We start from the raw sequence: 14,553 nt of genomic DNA on the forward strand, positions 1-14,553 counted from the left end.
GTGGTGGCCCCAGCCCCCGGTGCTGGCGCTGATGCCCCATGCTGTCCCCAGGCCACCAGAAGAAGCTGATGCTGGCAGTGAAGAAGCTGGCAGAGCTGCAGCGTGCCGAGTTGGGCAAGTATGAGCCAGGCACGCTGAAGAGGAAGGCGGCAGCGGCGTGCCCGGAGGTGCTGGCCATTGAGTCCCCTCCTCCGGAGCCACCTGAGTGCCAGTCACCCAAGATGACCACCTTCCAGGACAGCGAGCTCAGCAGTGAGCTGCAGGTGGCCATGACAGGTGAAGCCCCTGAGGAGCTCTCTGAGAAGGCTGCGAACCCCGCGGCACCTGGCTACCGCTCGCCACCGGGGCTGGGTGGCCGCACCAGGCTGATGAGCAGCTCGCAGGAGCTGCTGGGGGATGGCCCGAGGGCCCCCCCCACCACCGCCATCTCCAAGAGCCAGGAGTACCTGGCAGAGGGGGCCAGTGAGGGTCCCCCCACACCACCCAAGGAAGGGCGCCCGCCCCGGCACGGCCACCCCGTCAAGCGTGCCAGCGTGCCACCAGTGCCCGGCAAGCCCCGGCAGCCCTTCCCGTCTTCTGCTGGCCACCTGACACCGCCACAGACCCCCGGCAAGCCGCGGCCCCCCTCCCCGCAAGGCCCGCCGGCACCCCATGCCACTGCCAAGGTGAAGCCCACCCCGCAGCTGCTGCCACCGGGCGAGCGCCCCGCATCGCCCCGCTCCCTGCCCCAGTCGCCCACCCACCGCGGCTTCGCCTACGTCCTGCCACAGCCCGCCGAGGGCGAGGGGGGACCCCCAGGGGTGCCCGTCCTGCCCGTCTCAGTGCCAGTGCTGTGCCTGCCACCGGCGGGTGAGGGCGAGGAGGAGCCGGGGCGGCCGAAGAAGCGGGCACACAGCCTGAACCGCTACGCCGCCTCTGACAGTGAGCAGGAGCGGGATGAGCTGCTGGTGCCGGACGCGGGGCCCTACGCCACCGTCCAGCGGCGCGTGGGGCGCAGCCACTCGGTGCGGGCACCCGCCGGCAGTGACAAGAACGTCAACCGCAGCCAGTCCTTTGCCGTCCGCCCCAAGAAGAAGGGGCCCCCGCCGCCCCCCCCCAAACGCTCCAGCTCCGCCATTTCTAGCGCCGGCATGGCCGAGGACTTCCCCAAGGACGGTGAAGGCGAGGCGGCCACTGGGCCCGCCGCCGCTGAAGGGGAGAGCCGTCGGGAGCAGCGGCGGGCCAGCGACCTAGGCGGCAGCGTGGACACGGGCAGTGCCGGCAGCGTGCGCAGCATCGCGGCCATGCTGGAGATGTCCTCCATCGGTGGTGGGGCCCGGGCGCTGGCGCTGCAGAAACCGCACGGGGCCAGTGGGCCGGGGCTGGCCAAGGCGCCCGAGGGCTACTACCTGCAACCAGGGGCCCCCCCGGGCAGCCCTGAGCGTGCCCGCGTGGCCACCGTCCTGGCCACTGTCAAGCACAAGGAGGCCATTGGCCTGGATGGGGAGGTGGTGAACCGGCGCCGGACCATCAGCGGCCCCGTCACTGGGCTGGTGGCGGCTGCCCGCCGTGAGCGTGCTGACAGCGTGCGGTCGGAGGTGGGCGCCGATGGCCCTGGTGAGCGACTGCGAGTCGAGCGCGGCGGCTCCCCGGATGGCATCCCCTTTGCCGAGGAGGGCAACCTCACCATCAAGCAGCGGCCGCGGCCCCTGGGGCCGAGCCGGGGGGATGTGGGCGAGGGGCTGTCCCCGGCTCACCGCCATGGGGACCTGGCCAAAGTGGAGGCCAGCGCCACGCTCAAGCGGCGGATCCGGGCCAGGCAGAGCCAGCAGGACGGTGTCCGTTTTGTCCTCACTGAGTCCGACACCGTCAAGCGCCGGCCCAAGGCCAAGGACAAGGAGCCGGCGCTGGAGCCGGCCCCGCTCGCTGTCTACCAGAATGGCACCGGCACCGTCAAGAGGCGGCCGGCCTCCGAGCTGAGTGGGGCTGAGCCACCCACCACCCCACCACCCGCCGCCCGCCCTGATGGTCCCGACTACGCCCCGCCGCCCACGGAGCCCAAGAAGCCCTTCAAGCCACCGGTGTCCCCCAAGCCTGTGCTGACCCAGCCGCCCCAGAAGGTGCCTGGGCCGCCGGTGCCTGTCCCCAAAAAGGTGCCCATCCCAAGCCCTGGCAGCCCAGGTAGGTGCCCCACCAGCCCCCGGGACGGGAGCTCCTCAGGGCAGATGCCGGGGGTCCCACCTGGCACCACTGCCCTTCTGCCCCTCTCTCTTCTCTCTGCAGAGGTCAAGCGGGTCCATGGCACGCCACCCCCGGTGTCCCCCAAGCCCACGCCGCCCCCCACGGCTCCCAAGCCCCCCAAGCCCCATGCCGCCATCCAGTCGGTGAGCGCCGGCTCCACACCGGCCCCGTCCCCTGCCCGGCAGTTGGGTGCCGCTGCCGCCAAGCCGTCCAGCACGCCGCCCTCGCTCTGCTCCAGCCCCGCCAAGCCCCTCTCGCCCGGTGCGCAGCCCCAGCAGGTGCCGGTGAAGCCGCCGCGCTCCGCCATCGCCAGCCCCTCCGTCGACAGCGCCGGCCCTGAGCTGGCACAACAGAAGCTGGAGGAGACGAGCGCGTCCTTGGCTGCTGCGCTGCAGGCTGTGGAGGAGAAGATCAAGCAGGAGGACAGTCAGGCGGCAGAGTAAGGAGGCGTGGGGCAGTCAGTGGTCCCAGGGGAGGGCACGGGGCTGCGCTGTGCCACTGAGCTGCGTGGGGACATGGGGTTGGGAGGCCGTGAGCATCACGGGCAGGGTGTCAGGCTGTGCCGCTGCGGTGGGAGCAGGGCTGTGCCAGGGGTGACATTGTGGGGACATTGCTGGAGCATAATGGGGCCCCAGCTGGAGCTCTGTTGGAGGTGACACTGGGGGACACTGTGCTGGAGACTGTGGTGCTGGGATGGCCCCAGCCATGCAGTAGCACTGGGGAGGTGACACTGGGGACACGGTGAAGAGCACTGCAGGGCACAGGGCGGGGGCAGGAGGGTCATGCACGGGGCAGAGGGGACTCTGCTGTCCTGTGCATGGCACTGACCCATCCCCACTGCTCGCCTAGCTCGGCCATGGAGTCGAAGAGCACCGTGAGCATCCTGGACGACATTGGCAGCATGTTCGATGACCTGGCGGACCAGCTGGACGCCATGCTGGAGTGAGGGGCGCCAGGGCCCCACGAACCTCAGGGCTTACGTGGGCACAAGGGCACAACGATCCACAACCCCCCCCCCCAGCCCCACCGCCCTCCCCTCGTCCCTTTGTACAGCCGTCCCCTCCTGGACATCCCATCCCTTGGGGTTTGCACAAAGAAGAAGATACCTCAGGATTGTGCTCACGGACTCGGCGCCGGCTCTGGCAGGACTCCCTTTTGCAGAAGCAAAAAATAAAACAAAACAAAAAAAAACAACAGAAGAAACAAAGCAACACGCCCCGGACTGAAACAGTCCCTGCCGGCTGCTGGGGCTCTGGCGAGGCGGGGGGGGGGGGGGGGTCTCTATCTACCTGTCCGGTGGCCCTCGCCATTGCGCCTGTGCCCTGCCGGCCCTGGTGCCGCGGGTTGTTGTGGCCCGAATGTAGCACAAGCCCTGCCCGGCGCGGTGGCCCTGGCAGCAGCTCCGCCAGTGGCGTGCCACGTGTCACCAACGGCGTTTGCTGGTGGCCATGCTGGTGGCGGGTCCCGTTGGGCAAATGCACTTGGGTTTCTTTTCTCCTTTTTTTTTTTTTTTTTTTAATTTTCCTTTATAAATTTTCTTTCTTTTTCTGTCGTCGTTCGCTGGGGGCGGGCAGGATGCAGGCTCCCGCCGCGGCGTCGCACCGGGCTGGGGGCTGCCCCGTGGAGCCATGCTGCCCGAGGGGGTTGCGGGGGCCCGGCCGCAGGGCTCCCCTTCGCGGGGGCTTCGCCTCAGGCAGAAGGGGGTTTTGTTTGCGTTGGTTGCAAATTGGGAGCGAACGCCCCGTCTCGGGGTCCTCGGTGGCGTGGGCGGGGGGCAGCGGGACGTGCCCCTGCCCAGCCCCTCCCCGCTGGGGGAGAGGACAGTGATAAGCTATAAAGAAGTATTAATTTATTGGAGGGGAAGAAAAAAAAAAAAGATATAAACCAGATTTCCCCCACCCCCAAAATAATAAAAAGAATAAACTTTAACAAATATATATTTAAAAGATTTAAAAATATTAGCAATTATATATAAAGCAGTTTAAAAGAAATCAAGAGAAAACTGGATTTTAGCTTGAGAAAAACTATTAGATTATACTAAGCTGTGTGTCTTGTGGCAAACTCATTCTAAGAGTAGCACAATATTTACCTTTTCTCTGGGTGGAAGGTACGTGCAAGCAGTTCTGTTCGGGTCTCTCCGTTGGGATTCAGTGTCACGTCTTTATTTTTACACCATTAAGAACTCAAAGGATGTGCCTTGTTTTATGGAGGTTTTTGTTAATTCTTATACTGGAGGTGTTTCAGTTCTTTTGGAGTGTCTTCAGGTTTTGGTTTTTTTTTTTTTTTTTTGCATTTGTTTGGTGTGTGCGTGTGCGTGTGTGGGTGTGTGTGCACGCAGGGGTGCGTGTGCTCGCGTGCGTTCTGCAGGACGCACCGCTGTATATTCATGTATAAACTGGAGTTGGAGTCTGGTTCAGTCGCTTGAGTCCTGATGAATGCATTTTTTCGCTTGTGTTTTCAAAACAAAGTGTTGCTGTTCCTTTCTTTTCTTGAGACATACAGAGTGGTCTCTCCCCCCGCCTTCCTCTCCCTCCTCCCCTCTCCCCCCCTTTCTCTCTTTCTCTCTCTCCCCATCTCTCCCGTTGTGGTCGCTGATCCAAATATGTTTGGCACAACTTTGAAATTTCTTTTAAAAAAAAAAACAAACAAAAAAAGACTCTAAAAATAACAAAAAAAAAATCACCCGCCTGAAAATATCTGTTGAAAAGAAAAAAAATGTATCTTAAAAAAATAATCCATAAAGTTCTACATGATGGATATATACATATATATATTTTTTATGATTAAGTTATGGACTCTGTATCGTATCCCATCTGTCAAGCTATGCATCTTGGTGCTTCTCCCTGCTCTTCTGTGCTTAGATTTCACCTCTACTTGTCTTATTCTTCCTATTCTGAATAGTAGATGGCTCGTGGTGCTGTGAAGAAGTTTGCTCCTTTACGAAGTCTGGCAACAAATATTTAAAGAAAAATAAAAAAATAAAACCCCTGCCAGGCTGCCACCACTGTTTGTGTCCAAAAACCATCAGCCATTGCATGCAATGGCTCACACTGCACAGCCAGGTCTGGCGGGCGGCTGCGGGGTCCCGGGCCACGCCGGCACAGGGGACACGTGGGTGTCGGATGCTGCGGTGCAGACGAGTCCTCGTGGCGTGGTTGTGTCTTGCTGGGAATATGCGCTGCACGGTTCCAGGCCGCCCTTGGGTGCCTGCGCCTTGGCCAGGTGCTGGGGCTGCTGCAGGGTGTGCGGCAGCCTGGCTGGCTGGGAACTGCTCTCCCCACCCCCAAACTGCCCAGTCCCTGCACCCCATTTTTCACGGGGGGGGGGGCCGTGGCCGTGCCCACGCCTCCGGGGAAGCTCTTGGGCAGCAGCCACGGGTTGGACGGATGCAGGCTGGAGGCAGGAGCTGCTGCGGGACCAGTGCTGGGCACCGGCTCCCGCCAAGAGCCTGCAATAACTCACGCTGGCCAGGAACAACTCTTTCTGCTTTTATTGTCAATGAAGAAATAATCAAATCTCTATTACAATCTTAAAAACAGTAGAAAATGTGAGTAAAAATGCAACGGAGGCTTCTTCTCTTTAATGTGGAGACCATTATTACAGGGTGGTGAACAATGGGCTTGTGTTATTTGATTTGAGAACTAGCTGTGGCATAAAAATCGTACCTGGCTACTCAAGAAAACACCTCTTCCCAGACGGATCAGCCTGACATCTTGGCAGTAAAATTAAATACTAGAGACAGAAAGGGGTCGGGGTCCCAACCCAGGGCAAGGCCTAATGCTCGGTTCTACCATTTACAAAGGGACCAACCTCCCAGCGTCGCTGCCCTGGCCAGGCTGGCTCCCACCCGTGACAAGCTGAACCATTCAGTCCCATCGCTGGCCAAGGGCTGCGCTGCATCCGCACCGGTGCGCGGCGGGGCTGCCCCGGCCCCAGAGGATGCTCCCCAGCTGGGGGGACGCGGGCAGAGGAGGGCAGCCTGCAGTGCGGAAGGCTCTGGCAACTGGAACGGCTTCCTCTGTGTTTCTAATCGTATACGGCAGGTCTGAGGGAACATTTGGAGCATCCATGGGCCAGACCCGTCCTGAGAGCTGCCAGCCAGGGTCCTTGCGGGTGGGGGAACCGGCCGATGGGCAGCAGCAGGCAGTGGTCGGTGCGGAGAGGAGCTGCAGCAGTTATTTCATAGTGGTGTTAGTCACCCAGCAGGCCAACGGAGGGGAGTTTTTGGTCTTTCAGTGTGCAGGACTAGTGTGGTGCTCTCGCTAGCACGTCCAGACCTGCGGAGGAGAGACAACAGGAACCCATGGCAGTGACTGTTCTGAGCTGCTCTGTGGGCTTGTCTTCATCCTCTTGTGGAGCTTCCCTTTGGGCTTCCAGCATCCACAACACCCTCTGTCAGGAGTTAAACCTCCCACCCATTGAGAACTGTCCCCTTGTTTGTTTGAAGATAGCTCCTGACTCATTTAATGCCCTATTTCTAGTACTGGAAGAGACCAAAACATCAAGGAAAAGCCTGAGGAAACCAACCTTTACAGTGCTGTCCACAGCGCCAGAGAAGAGGCGGCCCCTGGAGACTGCGAGGGCAGTGACGCTACCCTGGTGTCGCAGCAGTGTCTGGGTACAGATCATGTTGTCCATGCTCCACACCTACGGGCACACAGGAGGCGTGAGCCGAGCGAGGCACGCGGGGCTCGAGCCAGGTGACACAAATTAAATACAAGGCCACGTAGCACGCAGAGATGAGGGTCCCCCATCCTCCTTTCCCTCGAGGCTGTCCATGTTTTAAAAAATGCACAGATGCAACTGCACAGCCCTGGACACATACCCTGAGAGACCGGTCATACGATGCACTGAAGACTTTGGTTTGATCCGGTGTGGAGATGACAGCGAGGGCATAGACCGTGCCCACATGCCCGGTCAGCGTGCGGACTTGTTCCTTTGTCTCTATATCCCAGACCTGCAGAAGGAGAGCAGGACTTGGATATTGCCCTGGGCTGCAGGCCACCAACTTCTCCGAGAGGTGTTTCCACCTCCACGCACACCTCCAGGGTGGGTGCTGCACACCCATGCTCCAGGCGTGCCATAAAGAGGACCAGCAGAGCACGGCCACCATCTCCTTGCCCCTCTTCCCCAGCCTCAAGCTAACAAAAGCATCAAACCCCACAGTCCTTACATGGATGAGGTTCTCATAAGTGCCACACACAATGTGGTGGTTTGTCACAGCAATGGAGTAGACGCTGCCTCCTGACGTCTGCAGCACGTGGACACACTCCAAGTTGCGGATGTCCCAGATCTGAAAGAGACACCGGAGCAAAGGCAGGATGAGATCCATGCAGGGACCCCTCTCCAGGAGGGAGCTCCCTTGAAGCTGTTCTCCAGCCATGCACGGAGTCAGCCTGGATCCGTGCGTGCCCAGATCACATCTTTAAGGACAAATCTTTCCAGCTGGGAATGTTCGGTACTGATGAGCAAAGTCCTTCTATCTTATTTAGCTGCCCAGCTTTGAACATCCAGGCTGAAAAAGTTGTGGAGATTGCACAGCTTGTGCGTGTGGCTGTGCACGCCCATGTGCACACACAGCCCAGTCCTTGATAGCACTAAAAACTGATGCAGACAAATTAACAGAGATTTATTAACACTGAGGAGCGAAACTTCAAATTCTCTTGTGTCACCCAGATGCTGAGAGGTGAACTATTCATCAAAGCCTGAGCCAACACAGATGAGGGCATTTCGGAAACCACACACAGATTTATGGTAACTCTGCAGCCAGACAGTGACCTTCTCCTCTTATCAGCAGGACTGTCAGCACAGATAACGCTGCAGCAGCTGCGGAGGCAGCGTGAGGCGCCATGGCTGTGAGGCCGTATTTTATCTTAGTGAACATCCCCCAGCAGCTGCGATCCTAAGGACCAGCCAGAGCCCAGCCTTTGTGCCTGCAAAGATGCAATCAGCACAGTAAAATCTAATGTGTCAGCAACGCTACAGCAGTGCTCTCACATCCTAGGAGCTACCTTTTGTCCTGCTCCACCAACCCATGCTGCAGAATAAAGATACGTAAAGACATGGGGAGAGCCGATGGCTTACAGTTACCACGAGTCTCAGGGTCCCACCTTGATTGTTTGGTAAGATCCACTGTAGAGATAGTTTTGAGAAGCCACCAGCGCTCGCACCCAGTGATTGAGACCTGTCAGCTCCTTCTTCAGTTTGAGCTCGGTACCTACAATATCCCAGACCTGTGGAAATCACAAACGCACACACACGGAGGAGAGTCTCAGTGGGACTGGGCAGTGATGGGCAGAACAGGTCAGCCTCTAGCTCGGGGGCCAGGCGCTGCCCACCCCTGCCCAGCCAGCCAGCACAAGGCCCTACCAGCTCACTAAGGAGAACCTCATGCTGACTCTCCTGCCCTGCGGGAACCACCTGAACCCACTGACTTGCAGATAAAACACACAATAACTCTGCTGAATAGGCATGTTCCCTGAGGGCCTGGGAGAGCTCACTTGGAGCCTACATTATCACTGGCAGAGACCCTTCCCTAGCAGAGCCATGGACTTGAAAACCCTAAATCAAATCTACAGTAAAGAACTGCTCTGGACTTCCTCTCCCAGCCCATCCCCACAAAGCTCCATTCCCACAGCTCCTGGGATACCGTGGCCAAAACACCCAGCCCACAGGAACCGACGGATCTCACACTGCCACTCGGAGGAGCACCACTGGCCTGCTTGGCTCCTCTGGCAGAAAGTGGCTGGGAACGATAAAAACAAAAGGCCCCAAGTTGTCCTTCTGCTTAGTGCTGTCTCACTGCTCCTCCAGCCCTGAGTGCTCTCCAGATAGCTGAACGTTCCAGGCCCCAGATAAAGAAAAGAGCATGCGCCCTCTTACAGATGGACGGTCCCATAAGCCATCTCACCAGGAGCTGGAAACAGAACCAAGGGAATCTAGCCAAGGCTTTAAAGGGCAACTTGCAAAGCTGTTCTCTGATTTCTGCATGCTTTAGGTAAAGAATGCAGATTCAAGATCCTTTGGAGGGGGTTTCAAAACAGGCAGCCTGAATCCCCAGCCAATTCTGGACCCCAGATGCAATTCTCAATGTTCTTAGCAGGTCCGTTGTGGACCCAAGGACACACACACTCAGGAACTGCTAAGATACGTCACCTGCAGCCTCAAGTTTACAGTTAGAAGAAACAAAAATTATTTTTTCAGCCAGGTCCCAGAACATCTTTGACTTCAGCACAGAGCATGGGCTAAATCTCTGCAGTGCTGGCTGCTCTGTGTAGCTGTGCTCCTCTGTATGGCTCAGGAGAGCAGAGTAACAAGGTTACCTACAGACCCAAATGCCACTTTCTTCCTGTTTGGACACTGCTCCCTGACCGTTTGTACCATCGGTCCCCAACCAGACCAAGAGGAGCCACCCCAGAGCTCTACCTTGATGGCTTTGAGAGAGCCGCTGAACAGCATGTTGTGCGAGGAGACCAAAGTGCAAACAGGATTGTCATGTGCTCGGATCGTGTTCACTTTCTGCAGGTTTTGAATATCCCAGACCTGCAAAGGAGAAGAAGAGTGCCCGTGAGGGGCTGGGACAGGCCCCTTGTGCTGAAGTCCTTCCTCTTTGCCCCTGAAGGCAGGCAATCACACACAGGCAAAAACACAGGCAGGACAGGGCACCTATACGAGCTGCTGTCCTGGCTTGATCAGGACTGACCACCCTGCCCCAGCTCCAAGCACCAGCCTCCTGCTCCCCATGCAGGAGCAGGGAGTGGGAAATCCAGCCTGCAGGAAACACCCAAATCCAGCCCATGAGTAACCTGGCTGAAGGTGGTGGATAAAGCACACACAGGTTATCAGTCCTACACCACTGGCAGCTGAAGAGCCTCATAGAAAAAAGGACACAGGTCCCTGCTCTACAAAAGCCTAGGGCTGGCCTGTAGATCTCACATCCCAACTGCAAAGCGGAGCAGGGGTCCTGGGTACTCACAATAATGGTGCAGTCAGCAGAGCCACTGTACAGCTTGTTCCTGTAACGTCACCAGAAAACAAAAGGAGGTCAGCGAGGGAGAGCAACGAGTGCAGGGCCCCAGCTCGTTCCCAGTCCCACAGCCTCACTGAGCCAGGACTAAACACACCACCCCCAAGAGCGGAGCCCAGGTCTCGTGAGGAGGCTGGGCTAGACTGGCTCTTTGAGCAGGAGGCCAGGCACCCTGCTGGGGACCAGGGAAGGAAGCCAGGATAGCAGGGGAGGCCAGAGAGATACACGCTTTGTCAATTTTTAAAGAGCAAAGAGGCAAGATGTGCCTCTCATGCACAATCTTGGCACATGCAGGACCAAGGACGGGAATTGTAAGGGCATGCTCAGGACCCCCAGTGCTCTCCCTGCTCTCTCCTGCAGGGGCAGGTGTCCTCTCCACTCACCCCTGGATGCAGAGAGCCAGTACAATTCCATCGTGACCTTCCAAGGTCTTTTGGCACTTGTATGTGGTACAGGTATCCCACACCTAACAGGAAACACAAGTCAACAGAGGGTCACACGCCGGCAGACAGAGCAGCTGGGGACCCGGGCAGGACGTCAGCAAAGCCACAAAAGCACCAAAATGAGGAAACAGGCTGTCACCTGGGCACCTGCTTTCCGGGCTCCCAGGCAGAGATAAGCTTGTCTAGGAAGGGAAATTTACTGCAAAGGGTCAGGTTGAAGTTAACGAGACACTGGACAGCAGCACGCATCAGCCCCCTCCAGCTCTGCCTTTCACAGTCCAGGCCAACACAACACCCTGAACCAGAGAAGCAGTTCTCGGACTCCTGCTTTAGCAACTCACACCCTGTCCTAGGGCTCCACTAGCACAGCACAGCCTCCTCTGCCACTGCGAAAGTTCTCCCCACTCAGCACACACCACTCTCTCAAAAGAGGAAACATGGGAATGTGGTGCCCAGAGAAGCCAGGACAGGGGAGAAAGCTGTTTTCTTTCAATAAAGTGCAGCAATGTCCATTTTCTTTCATGTAGCTCTTGCTATTGCTCAAAGAAACTAAACCAAAGCTCTGCTCCTGGCAGCCTGCGGGGCTCCCCAGCCCAGCCATCAGCCACCAGCAGCCAACACAGTGACATTGGGAACTGTTGTTTAGGCTGCATTGGAGCAGTGCTGTCAGTTTGAGTTACTGAAAACAGGACAAAGGAAAACAAACATGCCATAAGATGGAAAAAGGACATATTTGATCAGGGGGAAATGTTTTTTCCTAAGATGACTTTTTATAACAAGGGAAAATAAAATCAGAAGCTGAAATAGGCTTGGATGCCCTAAACACCATATAAAGTAAAACCAGGAGCAGCAGGAATGAGATTCTAATCAGGGCTTTGCAAAAAACACTATTTGTCTCTCGATTTCACTCTCACATAACAGTGCCTCACAAAGAATTTTGCCCAACTATTACTGCAAAGAATCATTTAAGATTCTTTGGGAGAAACTTTGGGAAGTGACACCTCCCACCCCACAAACTGCAATTCAGCCTCTGTCCCACCTGAAGCACATTTACAAACGCAGAAGATACACAGAAGAGGCAAGTTCTTACCTTAATGGTTTTGTCTGAAGAGCCACTGAAGAGCAAGTCTCCTATGGAGTAAACGCATAAACACCAGACAGGGCCCTGGTGTCCCACAAAGGTCCCCTTGCACTTGAAGATCTGCTGAGGATCATAGGCTACAGAAGAAAGAGGGCAGGTGAGAGCAGGGAGAATGGTGCTGTGCCATGTCACGGTGAATTCGGAGGGGACAGAACTCCCTGCACGAGCCTGGCAAGTCCTCCTTGCACTTCACGTTGTTGCAGGCCAGAAGGAACTGCGACCCTCCCAGTATGGCTGGAGGGCCTCGTGTCCCACCCTTACAGCTCATCAACTTATCATTGCTTTGAGCCCCAGGAGTCATTTCCCTAATGCACCTCCCCCAGGCTGGACCTAGGGAGGTCAGAGATGCAGAATCCACTAGACATCTCCTCCCACAGCTAATAACCCTGCAGCACTGTGAGTTCCCCTCCAGCCAGTGCTTCTGGCAAATTCTCCCACCAGTATTTTCTTCCCGCAGCAGCGGTGATCCTGTGAACAAATCACTGCTGCACCCAGAGACAACTGTGACCATGCCTAACAGGGCTCACTGCGCCATCAACCCAAACCCAGCCTGAGAGGATGAAAACCACATGCATACTCACATCCAAGGATGCCCATGTTGAGCCGAGCATTAATGTGGGAGAGTTCATCCTGAAAAACAGAACAAGCTGCATGAGCTGCAGAGCCATCAAGACCAGTCTGCCCTTCTGGGCATGGCTTTAAGACTGTCCCCCTCCACTGCTAAAACCACTCTTGCCTTTGGACAGGTCTTGACTCCCTGTGAAGGCCCTCCCTCAGCAGCTGACTCTCTTATTGGAGGTCTCCTGCTCTAGGACTGCACACGTACATCCTCCTCTCACGTCTCTCCAGAGACCACAGGGCTCTGACAGCATCTCAGACCTGTACTAAACTCCTCAGTATTCAGGCAGGCACAGAAATACCTTTCAGAATATACTGTCCTTGCTCTGCCATTCACCAGATTGCTGAAAATAATCAAATCGGTTATGGGGACTGCTTGCTCAGCTGGGCTCTTGAAGCCCACCTTGCTGGAGAAGAATTGGAAGGTCTCTTTGCAGTCTCCTCTACGGCCTGGTCTCTACTGCATCCATGGGGATCCTCTTCATTAGTATGCTTAGGTAAACCAGGGTGAGCTCCTCCTGATCAGTACATCCAGTGGGATGCAGTCTGCCTGAACTCAGGAGCAATGTCTGTCTAACATCAGTGCTTGAATAATGTCCAAAATCATGAGAGAGCCCTCACTCCCAGCTTGTTAGCAGGGATCTGCTTATCTTCCTGCTTTCTCTGCAAGCAGGGAGAAGGGCATACTGTCCCTGGCTAGTACAAAAGGTACAGGAGTGCCCAGGCTTTGGAGCAGAGGGCTCTCTTCTTGCTCTAAGGGTCCTTTCCTCTGGTAACACATTTTAGGAGCAGCAACAGGCTGAGAAAAGACAGCAGGAATAGTTAAAACAGCAGCTTAGATGCAGCAACCAGAACATGCTCACTGAGCTGCCTTTAACTCAGCTTAGAGGAAACTTTCACCCAGACCCCAGCTGCAGTAAAAGCAAACCGAACCTGGGGTGAGCAGAGCCAGCAAGCAGGAGGGAACTCAAAGACTCCCCCCACTGCAGGAGAAGCCTAACTAGCAGCAGAGCCAACAGCTCACTGCATGCAATCCCTTTTACAGCCCCAAGGCCCGTCCCCTCCTCACGTTCAGCATGGAGGCGTCCCTGCGGAACTCCATCAGGTCCTCACTCAGCTTGCTCTGGTTCTCATCCAGCACATCTACAAGAGATGGACAGGCCCATAGTGACTGGAGAGTCAGTGACGGCATCCAGGGAGCAGGCAGAAGACACCCGCTGCCACCTAACTTCTGAATAAGGAGGGAGGAGAACACATACTCTGCTGTTATCAGCAGGGAAAAGCAGGACGGGTGTCTGCTACTCAAATGCAAATTATACTTGGATGCTGAAGACCCAGCAAATTTCAGAGGCAAGACAGGGCTGGGCACAGCAAAGGTGTCCAAGAACCATGCTCACTCCAGGATGGCTGCATTGTAGGCTATTCGATTCACTGATTTTTATGGGGGTCTGTGCCACGGACTGCACAGGAAAAGTCATGGGAGAAAGGTGGTAGCTGTCTGCACACATTTCTAGGACTTCCCATGTGATCGGTGACTGCAGGATTAGGTCCCATGATATTCTGGCAGCGGAGGAGTCAATGAAACCCCTATTTGTTCCTCTGCAAGGAATATCTGAACCTCCTGAAACCTGCTCAGCACCAGTTTTAAACATGGAATGAATCCTGTAATGCACCATCCTAACAGAGCTGCCCTGTCCCTACAGCTCTGACCACAGAGCTCTGACCATCTGGTGCAGACTCACCAAACTTAAGCTCCAGGTTCTTCTCCAGCTGGTCGATTTTCTCTGAGAGTTTCCCCAGCATGGAGCGCAAGAAGGCAATTTCCTGGTCCTTCTGAGCCATTGCCACCTGCATCTCATGGAAGCGATCGTCTGTCTGCTGCAGGAACTCCTTCAGACCCTCAAACTTGCATGTCTCCAAGTGGGTCTCATAAGTGTCTTGATTTCCTATGAACGTACACCTACAAGGGGAAGGCAGACACTGGCTGGAGCAAGGCTCACACTGGACACTTCCTTGCTCAGCTGGCTTCTCAGAGGGAGGTCTGAGGCCTGTGTGGGTCCCCAGCTGTTCTGCTCCTCTTACCAGGAGCAGTGGTACTGCAGTTC

At 56.4% G+C, this 14,553-nt stretch overlaps 2 protein-coding genes across 9 annotated transcripts in view; one reads left to right on the forward strand and one right to left on the reverse strand.

The window, feature by feature from the left end:
- Positions 1–5,202, forward strand: part of CASKIN1 (CASK interacting protein 1) — a 33,576-nt gene extending 28,374 nt beyond the window's left edge. For both annotated transcript variants that reach the window (XM_075767678.1, XM_075767677.1), the window contains 3 exons: positions 52–2,160; positions 2,263–2,659; positions 3,070–5,202. In XM_075767678.1, coding sequence (XP_075623793.1) covers positions 52–2,160; positions 2,263–2,659; positions 3,070–3,166 — 2,603 coding nt within the window. In that variant the 3' untranslated portion in view covers positions 3,167–5,202. The remainder of the gene's footprint in view (positions 1–51; positions 2,161–2,262; positions 2,660–3,069) is intronic.
- Positions 5,203–5,695: 493 nt separating this feature from the next.
- Positions 5,696–14,553, reverse strand: part of TRAF7 (TNF receptor associated factor 7) — a 35,642-nt gene continuing 26,784 nt past the window's right edge. For all 7 annotated transcript variants that reach the window (XM_075767344.1, XM_075767346.1, XM_075767341.1 and 4 more), the window contains 12 exons: positions 14,191–14,408; positions 13,518–13,591; positions 12,412–12,460; positions 11,780–11,907; positions 10,630–10,712; positions 10,196–10,235; positions 9,646–9,762; positions 8,331–8,453; positions 7,394–7,513; positions 7,046–7,177; positions 6,748–6,867; positions 5,696–6,497 (listed from right to left, as the gene is read on the reverse strand). In XM_075767344.1, the coding sequence (XP_075623459.1) occupies positions 6,483–6,497; positions 6,748–6,867; positions 7,046–7,177; positions 7,394–7,513; positions 8,331–8,453; positions 9,646–9,762; positions 10,196–10,235; positions 10,630–10,712; positions 11,780–11,907; positions 12,412–12,460; positions 13,518–13,591; positions 14,191–14,408 (1,219 nt within the window). In that variant the 3' untranslated portion in view covers positions 5,696–6,482. The remainder of the gene's footprint in view (positions 6,498–6,747; positions 6,868–7,045; positions 7,178–7,393; positions 7,514–8,330; positions 8,454–9,645; positions 9,763–10,195; positions 10,236–10,629; positions 10,713–11,779; positions 11,908–12,411; positions 12,461–13,517; positions 13,592–14,190; positions 14,409–14,553) is intronic.

The sequence above is a fragment of the Balearica regulorum genome, chromosome 15 (assembly GCF_011004875.1).
Source record: "Balearica regulorum gibbericeps isolate bBalReg1 chromosome 15, bBalReg1.pri, whole genome shotgun sequence".
Lineage (NCBI taxonomy): Eukaryota > Metazoa > Chordata > Aves > Gruiformes > Gruidae > Balearica > Balearica regulorum.